Source organism: Petaurus breviceps, unplaced genomic scaffold (genome assembly GCF_028583685.1).
Source record: "Petaurus breviceps papuanus isolate PSGF00001 unplaced genomic scaffold, PetGlider_PUasm1.0 90730, whole genome shotgun sequence".
Classification (NCBI taxonomy): Eukaryota; Metazoa; Chordata; class Mammalia; order Diprotodontia; family Petauridae; genus Petaurus; species Petaurus breviceps.
The window spans coordinates 4,718,848-4,734,849 of NW_027187324.1; the positions used below are offsets into that span (position 1 = coordinate 4,718,848).

Genomic DNA, 16,002 nt, shown 5'->3' on the forward strand with positions numbered 1-16,002 from the left:
TGCTTTCTCTGAAGTTGCTGGTTCTTCTTGGAATATAATCTGCTTCATGAGAGGCCTCAATCTCAATGAATGCATATATAATTGGCTTAGAGGTGGTCTGAATCTGAATTGTTCCACCACAACACATCATGGAACCACAACAAAATGGTCTTGGAGGTAGGGAGACCTGAATTCAAATCCAGCCTCAGATACTTACTAGCTGCATGACTATTGTTAAATCACTTAACCTTTGTTTGCCTTAATACACTGGAGAAGGAAATGTCAAACTTCTCTTGCATCTTTGCTAAGAAAACTGCAGCAACAGTATGGTCCTTGAGTGAGTGCCAGACACAACTGAAAGACCAATAACAACAGTTTCAACCCACTGGCTCATTCAGATGCTTTTCAATATGAGTCCTTTCTTTCCATTCCACTTGAAATCATCCATACACTCTCCTTTTTATATCCTCAAAGCATACTTTCTTATTTCAAGGACTTCCATCTCAACACTATTGAGAACATTCTGATCAATTTCCATTGACCTTTCTGCTTCCAATACAAATGGGCAATTCTTAGATTCTGACATTGTTCAGCTTCTTTGCTTCTCGGGTTCCCCTTTGACCTTAAAATCCAACAACGTGTTCCTGAATGGTTAGCCTTTTCTATTTTTGACTGCTGATTCATTTTTTTTTTCTTACAGAAATGCTTCATTTTTCTTCCCCTACTCCCTCAAGGCTAATTTTTCTTCATACTTTAAAAAAATAGTATCTCTCAGTAATCTATTTTTTGCCATAGCATTACTAGGTGAAGGAAAGCTTTCTCTGAGTTTTGATTGATCCAAGCAGCTAATCTTGAACCATTGATGCAGTGTCCCAATAACTGAGGATAGCCAGTTACCCAGAATGATTCACCAGTCCAGCACCAGAATTCTTGCTGCTGTAGCATCTTGTGGGTGCTTTGTACACAGATGATGAGAAAGTGATGCCAGTAGTCCAAGCCATTAGGCACCTAAGCAAAGCAAGTCTTCAGAAAGTCTTAAAAAACCTCTAAAGAAAAACTATTCTAATTTGTACGGGAGGAAAGCATAGAATATTGTTATACCATAGTGTTTTATTGTAGATATTAGCAAAGATTTTGGATTCTTTGGGTCCTTTCCCAATCTAAGTCTCATTCTATTAAATCTGGTTCCATGAAGTTGATACAGAAGTCCTATTTAAGAACAAGAATGCAGACCTCCCTTTCTCTGTCACATGCTGCTTTAGCTCCATACAGAAACAATAAGGGACCTAGGAAGAGGCTCATAGGAATGGACACAGAATTTTTTTTCCATTACACATGACGAGGTGTATTCAAATGCTATTTAATTATGTGCCTGCATACTTGAACAATTCAAAGGAAACACTGAAGTTACCCATGAACATGTGATTATATAGAGAGATTAGAGAAAGCTGACAAATGTAAAAAGAGTAAAGCATGAACCAAATCCAGAAACACTATTTATACCAACTTATCAGACCACTGACTGGAGGAACATCATGTATATGAATGATATCACAGATCATAAGCACGGTCTCGATTTGTTTAGAAAGATATAACCTTAGGACACCTACCAGTGAAAATACTTAAAGATGGGACCTCTAGGAGAAGAAAAAAAATCAATTAACTAGCATCTCTTTCTCTGCTCATTAACATAGTGAGTGGAAAAATAAATATAATTTGACAATGTAAGTGACAAGACATAAAATGACTCACTCCGATCTTTTCATGTTAAATGAATCCTCTCTGGTTTTTCTCCTCTCTGCTAATAAAATGGAAAGTTTAAGTAATGATCTGTCAGGGAAGAGAATAATAATTCTAAATACTAATTTAGAAGATAAAACCCATAATTGAACAAATAGAAGGAAAAATGATATCATCATTCACTGGAAATCATAAATATACTCTTTACCATACCTGTATATGCAAACTGTACAAGGTCCCAGAGAGCATTAGGATCTATGCCTTCCATTTTAATTTCTTCTTGCTTGGCTTCGCAAACGTCACTTGTAAACATAGCAGCAAAGTAGTCAGAGACAGAACTGAGAACAAGCCTAGAAAATACAAAGCAAAAAATATAGCTTCAAGTTAAATTGGAGCCTCTTTGACATTCTTTGATAAGAAGTGTCATATAGGATATGTGATTTGAAAGGGTCATCGAGAGGTCATCTATTTTTAGAGGCCCTTACCTTCAAACAGAACACACTTAAGCTATTAGAGATGAATGACTACATCTAATCTACTGAAAATTACAGGAAGTACATGGTTTCTTTGACTCATTTTTTCCCTTTCCACTTTTACTTTGATCTATTTATTCCTCTCTTTCCTTAATCATTTATTTTACCCTATCTACACTTCAGATTTTTACCTCTTCAACCTTGAATTTTAGTCTATCTTCATAGAAGGAACACAAATTTGAAATAGTGTGTAGCTCTAGAAAAAAACATTGGATTCTGGCTCCATATCGTACTGTCTATTGACTGTAGGGAGAATGCTAATCCTCTCTAGGCCTCAGTTTTACTATCTATAAAATAGGGATTCTAGGGAAAATGATCTTTGTGGTCCCTTGAAACCCTAAATCATAGCCTATAAACAAATCTCACAATAATCTATCCATATGTAATATAACTTTTCAGAAATCATATTTAGAATATACATGAATGTACCATGTGATATCAAGCTTTTATATCATGTACACTTCATTTTATAATTAGATACTAATTGAACAATTGTTCTTCAAAATTAATGACTAAAAAGTCTAGCATTAAAGTCCAAGTAGACTTCAAAGGCAGACCTCATTAAATTCAGGGATTTATTAAAAAAGTGATATTCATTTTTCAAAAGGTTAGCAAGAAGATGAAAATAAATAATATATCCCCAATGTTTTAGCCTAATTTTAATCATCATTGTACATCATATTACAACAGTCCCATTTAGAAAAAAAATGTTATGATACATGATACAATGGAGATGGATTTATAATAACCTCATTTGAAGGTCTGAGATCATGGCAAGGGGATTACCTGTCGCAATGTCATTGTAGAAATGCTTATACAAATCTCTGTAGGTTTTGGCCACTGTCATAGCAATGTCTTTACTGGGTCAGTGCCCAGGACAATTCAGAGAGATTATGCATATAAAATTTGAATGAACAGGCAACCCTAGGTGTTATAGTGAATAAACACAGAACTGTGTCTGCTTGACAAAAACTGGCTAGCTCAGTATACTAATTATGTTAATTTCAAAAGTTTTGTGTCCATGTAAATTAGCTAGTTTTTTGTCAGTTCAATGCCAACAGACTGTACCCCTCTCCCTAGCCAGAAGGTTTACAAATGTACAAAGTAGAAAGAGAAGGCTGATTAAGAAAGACAAAGCACTTTAAACCACATATACTAATGACAGATAGACATCAAAGATAGGATATTATTACCTAAAGCATATTATTGCATCAGTATAGAGTTGGAAAGAAATTCAGAGAGCATCTTGTACAACTTCCTTATTTTACATATGAGGAAACTAAAGCCTAATGAGGTTAAGTCACTTGCGGAAGATAAAGCAACTTGTAATCATTCTGGGCAGGATACCCTACCTCTAATCATTTCAATAGTTACCAGGAACAATGCAAAGACTAATTATCCAGATCTTAGGAATTAGAATAAGTTATAAATAAGTTATATGCACATCAACTACCGAACTTGTTTCATGTTCAATTTCTGGATCATTTAGTACTTTAAATGAGGAGATGAAGGTAGTTGGCAAACAGAGATAAAGTACTAGGTCTAAATTTATGAATGCAAGGTCATGAGAATAAAAGTAATCAGTGAAAGGTGAAGTTCCCTATATGAAAATAACGTCAAAATGGGTTCACAATTTAGATATAAAGGCTGATACTATAAGCAATCTGGGAGAGCAAGGAATAGTTTACCTGTTAGATTTATGGAGAACAAAAGAATTTATGACCAAACAAGAGGTAGAGAACATTATGGAATGCAAAATAGATCATTTTGATTACATTAAATTGAAAAGTTTTTGTACAAACAAAGCCAATGCAACCAAGATTAGAAGGAAAGCAGAAAATTGGGAATTTTGATAACCAGTGTCTCTGATAAAGGTTTCATTTCTAAAATATATAGAGAACTGAGTCATTCCCCAATTGATAAATGTCCAAAGGATATGAATAGGCAGTTTTTAGTGGAAGAAATGAAAGATATCTATATTCATATAAAAATGCTCTAAATCACTATTGATTAGAGAAATGCAAATCAAAAAACTCTTAGGTACCACACATCACACCTTTCAGATTGACTACTGTGACAAAAAAGGAAAATTATAAATGCTGGAGAAGATGTGGGAAAATTGGAACACTAATGTATTGTTGATGGAGTTGCGAAATGATCTAAACATTTTGGAGAGCAATTTGGAACTATATCCATAGGGATATAAAAATATGCATACCCTTTGACCTAGCAATACCACTTCTAGGGCTGTATCCCAAAAAGAGCATACAAATGGGAAAAGAACCCACATGTACAAAAATATTTATAGCAGCTCTTTTATTGTGGCAAAGAATTGGAAGTTGAAGGGATGTCTATCAATTGGGGAATGGTTGAACAAGCTGTGATATATGAATGTAATAGAATACTATTGTCCTATAAGAAATGATGAGCAGGCAGCCTTCAGAAAAAACTTGGAAAGACTTATTTGAACTGATGCTTAGAAAGGGGAGCAGAACCAAGAGAACATTGTACACAGTGACAATCACATTGTGAGATGACTAATTTTGATAGACTTGGCTCTTCTCAGCGATGCAAGGTTCTAAGACAACTCCAAAAGACTCATGATGGAAAATGGTATACACATCCAGAGAAAGAATTATGGAATCTGAATGCAGATTGAAGCATACTATTTCTTCTCTATCTTTATTGTTTTGTTTCTTCTTATAGTTCGTTCCACTCATTCTAATTCTTTTTTGCAACATGACTAACGTGAAAATATGCTTAATGTGAATGCATATGTAGAGACCACATCATATCATATGCCATCTTGGGGAGGGGGAGACAGGGGAGTGGAAGGAGGAGGAGTAAATTTGGAACTCGAAACCTTGTGGAACTGAATGCTACAAAGTAAAAATAAATAAATGAATTTTAAAAAGAAAGGAGGTAAAATGATTTCAGCATGTACAATAAGGTCCAAAGCAGAAACATAAAGCAACATGGTCAGCATTTATGCAGGAAGGTAAAAATCTGAGAGCATCTTTTAAAGAACATCTTAATTATAAAGGAAATATACCTACATATATGTACATGTGTGTGTGGTATTTATTTTTACATATACAATATGCATATACAGGTATACAAACATACATATACATATATATGGAAACCTTAGCATGCACTTTACTTGAAGAAACATTGTTGAGGATGGAGGCAAAAGAAAATGATGATACCTCCTTCACTTCTTTGTGGAAGTGGGGGCCTTTAAGAATGGTTCAATGCATATTATGTCATACTTTATGATAAGAGAAAGTTTTTGATAATTTTGAAAAACTTTTGTTCTTATTTCCTCCTTTGTAGTTCATTATAATGGTTCTACAGAGGGTGATGTAAAAATACAAGCTATCCACAAAAATTTATTTTTAACAAAAAAGGGTAAGCAAGGCATTGCTACTTCAAGGTTTCAATAGTTTAAAAATATTGAGGAAAGAATATTTAACAATTTTTAATGTTGAACCTCCAATATGAATATTAGATATCTTTAATATCTTCTTCTAATATAGAATAGTCAAAGGAGGATGTTTCAAGTAAAACCAGCCCATAAAGTTCTTTTACTAGTTGAGGAAATGCAGAATGCTGATTTTTTTTCCCTTTTCCTTTTTAAAAAAATCATTTAAAAATTGTTTACATTTTGAAATCCTTCAGAAGATGTTCATGGTATGTATGGAAACACTACAAAATTATTGAAAGTTGGCAAGTATCCACCTATTCAAGGAGCTGTTTATAACTCACATGTCAGAACTTCATAGTGTTAGAGTGTGATAAAATTATTAAGTCATATCTGTCTCCATGTATTTACTACATACCAAGCAGATGAATCAGCATCAAATACTGGGTTCCATCCATAGAACTAGAAATGATTTTTTTAATGTCAGAAAGATACAAGTTTGTACTTATACATGAGAACTATTTTCCATTTAACTTAGGAAAGATTTAGTATAATCCTAGGGAATTAAATGTTTATCAGTGTGAAATTAACTGGGTTAAACTTATTACCTACATAAAAGATGAATTGTTGGCCTAGATGAAGCAAAAACAAACAAACAAACAAACAAAACAGCTCAGAAAATTGAAGTGAAAAAATCTCTCTCTTGAATGAATACCTTAAATCCTTTTCATGTATCAGAATGTTCCAAATATAGTACACTCAAAGGCAGAGATGGGAAAAGAGTCCTATGTAGTATTTAACTGTGGTGATATATACAATTTCAGGAAGATGTTAGAAGAGGTGATTTCAAATTACTCTGGAATTAAAAAAAATATGTATTTTTCTTTCAGCAAATTGTTGAGACCCAGAAATGGTAGGGGACATATATACATACATATATATATATATATATATATATATATATATATGAAATAACCTCTTTATTGAGAAATCAGTAAAAATCTCTCTTACAAAATCCAATAGCTTCCCCCCCCACCAAATCCTCAGCTACCTCATGTCTGTGTTTGCGACATACCAAAAAGATCAATTTTGAATATTTAGTTCCACGAACAAAAATGAAAATAACTGTGTATTAGAAGGATTAAAAAAAATTCTTATTTATTCCTTGTCATGTTTAGTACTTAATTGTGGATGCAGTATCATTGATTTGAATTACATTAGATTTGGGGCATATAACCTAAATTTAAATTCTGTCTTCCCCTAAATATCTATGTGACCTTGCAATCAATCCATAGACATCTTTTTCTAGCTAGGAGTCCTCTTATTCATTTATTGACTCCTTTCCTTACAATTCTACATAACTGGTTATATAGATTTAGAGATGAAAGGAACCTTAGAGATCAGCTAGTTTATCTACTCATTTTATGTATTAGGAAACCAAAATGCAGAGAGATTAAGTGAATTGCAAGTTGTTCAGTGATTTCAGTCCTGTCCAAGGTTTCATGACTGACTCCATTCAGGTTTTCTTAACAAAGATACTGGGGTCATTTGCCATTTAGTTTTCCAGATGATAGGATAGGAAAGCAATAAAGATGCAATTGTTTTCCCTAATCAGGGAAACTTTTGTGAATCAAAATCGAAGTCTATGTAGAGGGGAAATAAAGTTAGAGTTTCAGGGGTGGCTAGATGAAGCAGTGAATGCAGCACCAGCCCAGGAGTCAGGAGGACCTGAGTTCAAATCCAGACTCAGACACTTAACACAAAAACTAGCCATGTGACCTTGGGCAAGGCACTTAACCCCAATTGCCCTGCCTTCCCTCCTCAAAAAAAGCAGGAAAAAAAAGTTTATAATGTGCCATGGAAATAAATTAAAAGGGGGGGGGTTGGTGACGCAGTGAATGCAGTACCAGCCCTGGATTCATGAGGACCTTGGTTAAAGTGCAGCCTCAGAGACAACACACACACACACACACACACACACAAACTAGCCGTGTGACCTTGAGCAAGTTGCTTAACCCCAATTGCCCTCCAAAAAGCAAAAAGGAAAAAAAAAAGTTTCGCTGTCTTTGACGCTTGGGCAAATGATCACATTTATATGTAATTTAATACACTTTAAATATTAAATTCTTCACTTCAGTATTTATCAAGCCTTTACTTGGTGAATAACTTAATATTAAGCTATGAAAAATTTAGATTAGATTATAATGCTATGAGCATAGAAATAGATATGAGAATAACAGACTTAGATTTTTAAGCTTAAAGAAAAAGACTTTATAAATCTGACCCCACTTCCCATTTAAAAGATAAGGAAACTCAGGACTAGAAAGATTGTTTCCTTATGATCACAGAGATAGAAGCCTTAATTATGAACTACTAAATTAGCCTGTTGACCACTAATTGTATCTATAGCAATGTACCTGCAGCCTGTTCATATAAAGAATGTTAATATAGCAAATCTACCCTCAAGATATTCATATGTAATAGGGGAAAATACACAAATAACTATAATTCAAATTTTAATAAGAATTTTAAATTAAAGAGGTACCAAGTACTGTCACTAACTAGCTGTGTTACCTTGGACAAATTATTTAACTTTTTGAGCCTCAGTTTCATTTATAAAATGGGTTGGCTAAAGTAAGCAACCTCTCACTTTTATTTCAGCTTTAATATTCTATTATTCTATAGATTAGTGAATCATCCTTATAGAGTTAAGGTCATAAGAGTTGATAAAATCACCAAAGAAAAAGATACAGAACAAAAAGGAATGAGGGCACACAGCAGGGTCTTAAGAAATGATTACATTTAAAGAGTGGGAGGAATAAAATGAACTTGGGAGGCTCATGACCAAAAAAAAAAAGTAAGTCTGATATTTAGGAGGATAACCAAGAATAGGATCATAATACAGAGACAAAGGAATTGAGATTATCATAAAGGAAAAACTTATTAACCCTGGTAAACCGAGAAGCCAGGAAGGACTGAGGAAGAGCCAAGTAAAGGCCGTTTAAAGAGAAATTAAAGGTCACAGGAATCCTTAAAAAGAGCCCCTATTTTATTAAACAAAACAAAAACATCATCATTTATCCTCATCATCAAAGATAATTATTTTACAGCCATAAAGCTCTGTTGTTCATAAAGGGCTTTCCATGACGTAGTTTTTGTTTATTTGTTTTAAATTCACTTACTCTTAGGACACTGTATTTCTTGTTTTGTTTTGTTTTTAACCAACCAGGTAAGAATCACAATCCATTGTCCTTTAATATTCTAACACTCTAATCAGAGCTTTGAGAATTTTAATTTTGAATCAATTGAAAATTCAAGTCTCATTATGAATATTGATTTTGTCAGACTCATTTGCTGAATCTGACATGACTGATCATAGCAGCTTATTTATCAGCCATTCTTTGTGTTTAGAATATATGGATTTACTCTCAAATAATTTGGCATGCTCTTACTCAATCAGTTTGGGTTATCACTCAGAACACCATATTTATTTTAGGATTTATATTTGATCCTGAAGCAAAGAAGAATTTTATATTGGTGATTATTTTTTGCAAAGAATATACAACAGAATTATCATGTGTATTTTGCCATTTGCATGTGAATTCTTATGAGATATTAACTAGAATCTGTTCAAGAATGGATGAATTATCTTTTTATTTTGTATTTCACAAATGCATGGAAAGGCATTTTTCATGTCAGAAAGAGTGTAGCACACTATAAAGAGAATTATCAGTTGGCAGTACCTGTTGTTCTTTTAATTAGTGCTTTAGCATAGTGCTGAAATATTCAAAGATATACACATATATATATATAAAAATAAAAACAAAGCAAATAACAAAACACAAGCTCATGTCCCATTTTGGTGCAGAAGAATAAAAATTTATAAAGAAACATTGTGTTTATATTTTGATAACAACTTATAAACATTTGTAGACTTAGTCCTTCATTAAAAGTACTGAAGAATAATTTGGGTTAAAAATAATTTCAAGAATAATTACCTGCCATAAATAACATATACGACTTTTATGAAATACATTAATAACTGTAAAATAATTTTGGTATAATCTAAGAGTTATGATAGTCACCCAACTGAGTTGTTGAGGTTGGTATAAGATAGCAGTAAGGAGTCAGTCAAGAGTAAAGCAAGAGGGGTGGCCAGGTAGCATAGCTAGTAAGAGCACCAGCTCCAGTGTCGGGATGACCTGGGGATCGAATCCGGGCTGACACTTAGCACCCACCCAGGAACACCTGGCCGTGTAACCTTGAGCAAGTTACTTAACCCCAATTGCTTAGGGGTGGCCAGGTGGCTCAGTAAGTAACAGCACCAGCCTTTGGGTTCCTGTTGTGATGTGAAGGTGATGAATTACATTTTTATTTATGTAGGAGCAGTTGACACTGCCAGAGATTATTCTAGTAAGTTTCCAGAGTTTGGCAGCCTTGAGTGAACCTCCTCACTGCCCTTGTCTTAATATCCCTTACCAATCCTCCTCTATTATTGGACTATGAACTTTCCTGACATATTTGTGTAACACATAGAACCTTCCCTCCTTAGAAACAGTTCTACCTAAAGGCAAGCTGACACTATCTCACTGTGTTTTAGCTATTTTACTGGAAATGACTTATAATGAGCAGCTGCAACAGCTAGGGTCCCTAAGTATCTCCTTTTTGCCTATTATCAATTCAAAAAGACTTTGCTCCTGAAGGTGGAGGATTTCAGAGTCCTAGGAGAGTTCATTTGTCTGTTTGTCATGATGGGCAATATTCTTTGATATAGTGAGACTTTCAGAGCATAAATCCTTCATCTACCTCTCTAACAATACATATTTTTCTTCAACAAGTAGGGTGTATAACTATCTGTGTCTTATGAATAGCCAATTTCTTTTTCTTTTTTTCACATCATGTTATAGTAACTAATATTAAATTGTAAACACTGCTCCAAAAATCTGTATCTAAGGAACCTTTTATACCAGGTTCATTGTAGTTGTCTTTCATCTTGATATCTCCCTGGCCTAGTCAGAAAATGCCTTCTTGCATTACTTTTTTTTTTTTTAAAGCAGTCGGGGTTAAGTAACTTTCTCAAGGTTACATGGCCAGTTATTTCTGGATGTGATGCTGAGTATCTGAGCCCGGATTTGATCCCCAGGTCATCCTGACACTGGAGCCGGTGCTGTTACTCACTGAGCCACTTGGCCACCCCTAAGCAATTGGGGTTAAGTAACTTGCTCAAGGTTACACGGCCAGGTGTTCCTGGGTGGGTGCTAAGTGTCAGCCCGGATTCGATCCCCAGGTCATTCCGACACTGGAGCTGGTGCTCTTACTAGCTATGCTACCTGGCCACCCCTCTTGCTTTACTCTTGACTGACTCCTTACTGCTATCTTATACCAACCTCAACAACTCAGTTGGGTGACTATCATACCTCTTAGATTATACCAAAATTATTTTACAGTTATTAATGTATTTCATAAAAGTAGTATATGTTATTTACGGCAGGTAATTATTCTTGAAAATAGAAGTTCAAATAAGCCTTTAACTATTTCCTAAAAAAAAATATTTAACTACCATTTGTTCACTATTTCCTTGAACTTTTCACATTAATTTTCATTTTGGGTGACTCAGAAGAAACAATGTTAGATCTGAAGGTTGTGAATCTGGGTTCAAATTCTGATTCTGGAATTCCTACTGCCTCTGTGAAATTGGGCAATCCGTTAAACTGGAAAACTGGGTCTAAGTTTCCTCACCTGTAAAATAGTTAGACTTAGATGACCTCCAAAATACCTTCCAGATGTCATCTATGACTTTTTAGATTTAAATTCATGCTAAGGATTATATAATTTAAGTTTATTTTGCTAGAATTCATGTTTTTATGGGAAATTTTACTTTTATACTTTTCTACTTGACCCACTTTTTAATACCATTTGCTAAAGTCTGATTGTTCCCATCTTAATCAATGATACCCTCATTCATGTCTGACAAAAATTTTGAAATGATGGGAAAAACAGTATATAGGTTGAGAATTAGTGATGTTCTTTTGGATGTATTTTCAAACAGATTTTTTTCCTCATGCCTTTGATATCTTGTTCTTTAGATATATTCCTGTACCTTCTGACCTCATGCTTTTATCCTCACCAGCACAGATCTCATCTATATTCATTTCATCTAATACAGGAGGTTTTCCCATCTTTATTCTCCTTAGAGCTATTTCTGTCCATAAGTTAGTAGTTGATGATCCTTTCCTGTTCTGCCTTGTCCAGACTATATCTAGTTATTAGGTTTAGTTCTGAGAGATATCTTTATTGATAAGCTATAGATTATCTAGAGGAAGGTAGTCAACATAATGAAAGGGCCTCATATGACTTCCATTCAAATGAAAATTGAAAAAAAAAAGTCACCTCTTCAGCCAGCAAAAGAGAAAATATAAATGAATTGTTTTTTTTTCTTTTCCTAGAAAGCAGAACTTGTAGCAATGGGCAGCAATTTCCAAGAAGCACATTTTGGCCCAATGTAACTTAGAGAAATTAATGATTAGTTTCTCTAAAAGAAATGTACTTCTTTTGGAGATAGGGTTTTTGCCTTCCCTAGATGTCTGAAGGCTGGCTGAACATTTGTTAGCTATGTTCTAGAGCAGTGGTTTCAAACTACAAAAAAAAAGAGGTCCAGTAGATCATGTGGGCCTCATGCTGACTTAGAAGACTATGCATTAACATTATCTATGTGTTTTTAAATTTATTTTATTAAATACTTCCCAATTACATTTTAATATGGTTCAGGCTGCCCTGACTCTGGCCATGTATTTGATATCTCTGTTCTAGAGTGGATGGGATTTCTCATTCTTAAGCTAAGCACTTTAGCTTGAATCTGTGGACCTATCCCAGTCAGAGATTTTATAATCCAAATTTGGATCACATAACTCTTTTCCAGAAAAAAATAAAAGTTCAGTCTTACTAGACTTAAAAAAAATCCTTTCTCCTATCTTAACAAATTCCATTTTATGCCTGGCAGGGTAGCACACATCTGTAATCTATATTGCTAGGGAAAGGTAAGACTCAGGAATTCTGAACTATAGTAGTGGTAAAAAACGTTCATATGTCTATAGTAAGTCTGACAACATAGGGAGCCAAGTTGTCTATGAATTGAGTGCTGTTGCTTACATTCAGTAAGCTGAAATTTAGTTCTCTTTTTAGTATAAGTCAAATGCTATTTCCACTACTCAATTTTCCACTGGCAATCAGCAAAATATCACCTACAAACAAACATATCTGGAGGACCCTGTCATCTAGGAAACTTCACTTCTATGTTGACTTTGAACAAAATCTTGAGTTTACAATAATTGAGAAAATATTTACTAAATGTTTATATCCATCCATCCATCTATCTATCTATCTATCTTTTTTGGTACATCTATAAAGTAATAATATGAAATCATAACATACAAATGGAAGAAGACAGAGGAAATGAATCCTAAAAGTTGTATTTTATTGTACAAATTTTCCCCTCTTTTGATAGACAAAACCTAATCTAACCTATCATTTTCTTCCTCTGAAATATTTTATGAATGAAATTGTTTTCCAAGTTCTGTCTGTCTTTCAGTTGATTCCTCAAGATCAAGTGGTGACATGGTTTGGGAGTCTTTTGATTTCTTTGATGTGGTGAGAATGTTACATTTATTACATTTCTATAAGAAATTATTGTAATCAGAGTTAATATATTTTACTTTCATCTATTTTCCATTTTTCAATATTAACATTTTAAAGTAAATTGTGTCAAAATGAAATAAATGCCTATCCAGTCATCCTTATTCTAACTAACAATGAGGCAGAAACAATCTATCAAGTGTGGCATGAAATCTTTCACTTGCTAAAGAGTTAATCATTTGGCTATATCTGTTTGAAAATAATGAGCCATGTTATGAGATATTGTATTTCACTGAAATCATGGGTTATTAGAACATACAACAGAGTCACCCAAATTATATTGTTCAAAATAGTATCTCAACTCATGGAAATCTGAAGAATTATAAAACCTGGGTACTATGCCCTCTTACTTATATCCCCAAACTTGTTCTTAACTTCTAAGGAATAGCTGTGTATCTAAGGGGTAAAAGAGGTATGGCAAGTTTATTTCCCAAACCAAAAATATAAACCCATAGTTTCCTTTTGTCTAGACTATTTTTTAAAGTAGTTTAAATTTATAAAGTGTTTTACGGTTTGCAATGAACTTTACAAATATCAGTTACAAATGTTTTCCCCACAACCACCATGGTGGATAGGTGCTATTATTATCAAACATTAATTAAAAATTTATAGTCATCCCACCTCAAGATAATCTTTATCATTTGAATTAATAAGTCATTATATGCAACACTGAATAATACACTATATCTTTTCTAACCTTCTTAATTATTTCATATTAAAATCCTCAATGTGTGTTAGATAAATATATTAATTTGTAGATCCATTGTGAGAGCTCTTTTACAAATGGATACTGACCAATTATTATTAATTTAATGACCTCATAATTAGTGGTAAGTATTCATATTTCAGTCATTTTAAAACAATATCCAATTTAAATCATAAAGACAAACCAGGATGGATTTTTAAGTATGTACTTTTAGGAGTTAAGAAAGATTTTAAGGACCTGATTAATATTATTATTTTTTTATTATTAAAGCAATTGGGGTTAAGTAACTTGCTCAAGGTTACACGGCCAGTTATTTCTGGGTGTGGTGCTGAGTATCTGAGCCCGGATTTGATCCGCAGGTCATCTGGAGCTGGTGCTGTTACTCACTGTGCTACCTGGCCACCCCTAAGCAATTGGGGTTAAATAACTAGTTCAAGGTTACACGGCCAGTTATTTCTGGGTGGGTGCTAAGTGTCTGAGCCTGGATTCGATCTCCAGGTCATCCCGACACTGGAGCCAGTGCTCTTACTCGCTGTGCTACCTGGCCACCCCTAAGGACCTGATTATTAAAATGTTCCTTCAAAAGTCACAAATGACATCTGAAAAGTCAAATCCAAACCTTCTCTCAGTCCTTGTACTCCTTAACCCGGCTTCACTTTTTGACACTGCTGAACCTACCCTCTTACTGGATACTCTCTGTCTGTCTGTCTGTCTCTCTCTGTCTGTCTGTCTGTCTGTCTCTCTCTCTCTCTTTCTCTCTGTCTCTCTCTCCCTCCCTCCCCTCTTTTTTCAGCCAAAGTAAAACAAAGTTTATTAAAGATTCACCTTAATGGGTAGATTCTTAAGGAGCCTAAGTATATGCAAAGCTTGTATTGATAAGTGGGCCAGAGTAATCTGACATAGAGTGAGTCTGAGCTAGATTGTATTCTCTTGATACTCTCTCTTACCCTAGTTCCAAAAGTTCCATCCTCTAATCGTTCTCTTCTTCTCTAATCACTTCACTGATTCTTTCAGGTCTCTTTAAACCCTTCTTAATCTTTTAACATAGTAGTTCCCCAAGGGCCTGCCCTTACACCTCTAAATACTATCTTTCTTTGTAGTCACAGGGTCATTAGATTATGGCCAAAAGGGACCTAAGAGAGATTTTAGTTCAGTCCTCTTATTTTGCAGATGTACAAATTGAGGCCCAGCTTCCCCCCCCCCCCCAACTTCCTAGTAGGGCAAGATGGATTTCTATACCCCAGTGCCTGTATATCTTATTTCCCAGTGGCATGTAAAAAAAATTGTTTTTTAACATTTGTTTTTAAAACTTTGATTTCCACGTCTTTCCCTTCTGTCCTCCTCACCCACCCCCATTGGTAATATAAGCAATTTAATATAGGTTGTACAAATGTAGTTATACAAAATGTTTCCATAGTAGTTATATTGTGAAAGACTAACTATATTCCCTCCATCCTATCCTGCCCCCCCCCATTCTATTTTCTACTTTTACCCTGTCCCTTTTCAAAAGTATTTGCTTCAGGGGTGGCCAATTAGCACAGCAAGTAAGAGCACCGGCCCCAGAGCTGGGATGACCTGGGATTGAATCCAGGCTCAGATACTTAGCACTTGTGATAGTAATGGCAATTAAAGATTCCCCTGTATTGGCTTGGTTTTCAAATTGATTGTGTTAAAACCCAGAGTTTGTTAATCCCACCTGTGGGATGGGCTTGTTGATGTGAAAAGAAAGTCCTGAACTGGGAGGAGCTGGTGACGTAGATTTGGAGACACAAGAGAGAGGCGGAAGATCTTTTTTGGTAGCAGCACCTCGTGGAGAGAGAGAGACTAAGAGAATTGCTGGTGGCCGCTTTGAATTGCCCTGGACTTTTGAGACCTGCCCCCTGAGCTGCCAAGGACTGAGGAGACATGGCTGTTTTGCTGGTACTTTG

General features: G+C 34.7%; 1 protein-coding gene across 2 annotated transcripts in view; it reads right to left on the reverse strand.

Annotated features, from left to right (window-relative positions):
- KLHL1 (kelch like family member 1) overlaps positions 1–16,002 on the reverse strand; it is a 542,636-nt gene that overhangs the window by 344,434 nt on the left and 182,200 nt on the right. For both annotated transcript variants that reach the window (XM_069066773.1, XM_069066772.1), the window contains one exon: positions 1,933–2,069. In XM_069066773.1, the coding sequence (XP_068922874.1) occupies positions 1,933–2,069 (137 nt within the window). The remainder of the gene's footprint in view (positions 1–1,932; positions 2,070–16,002) is intronic.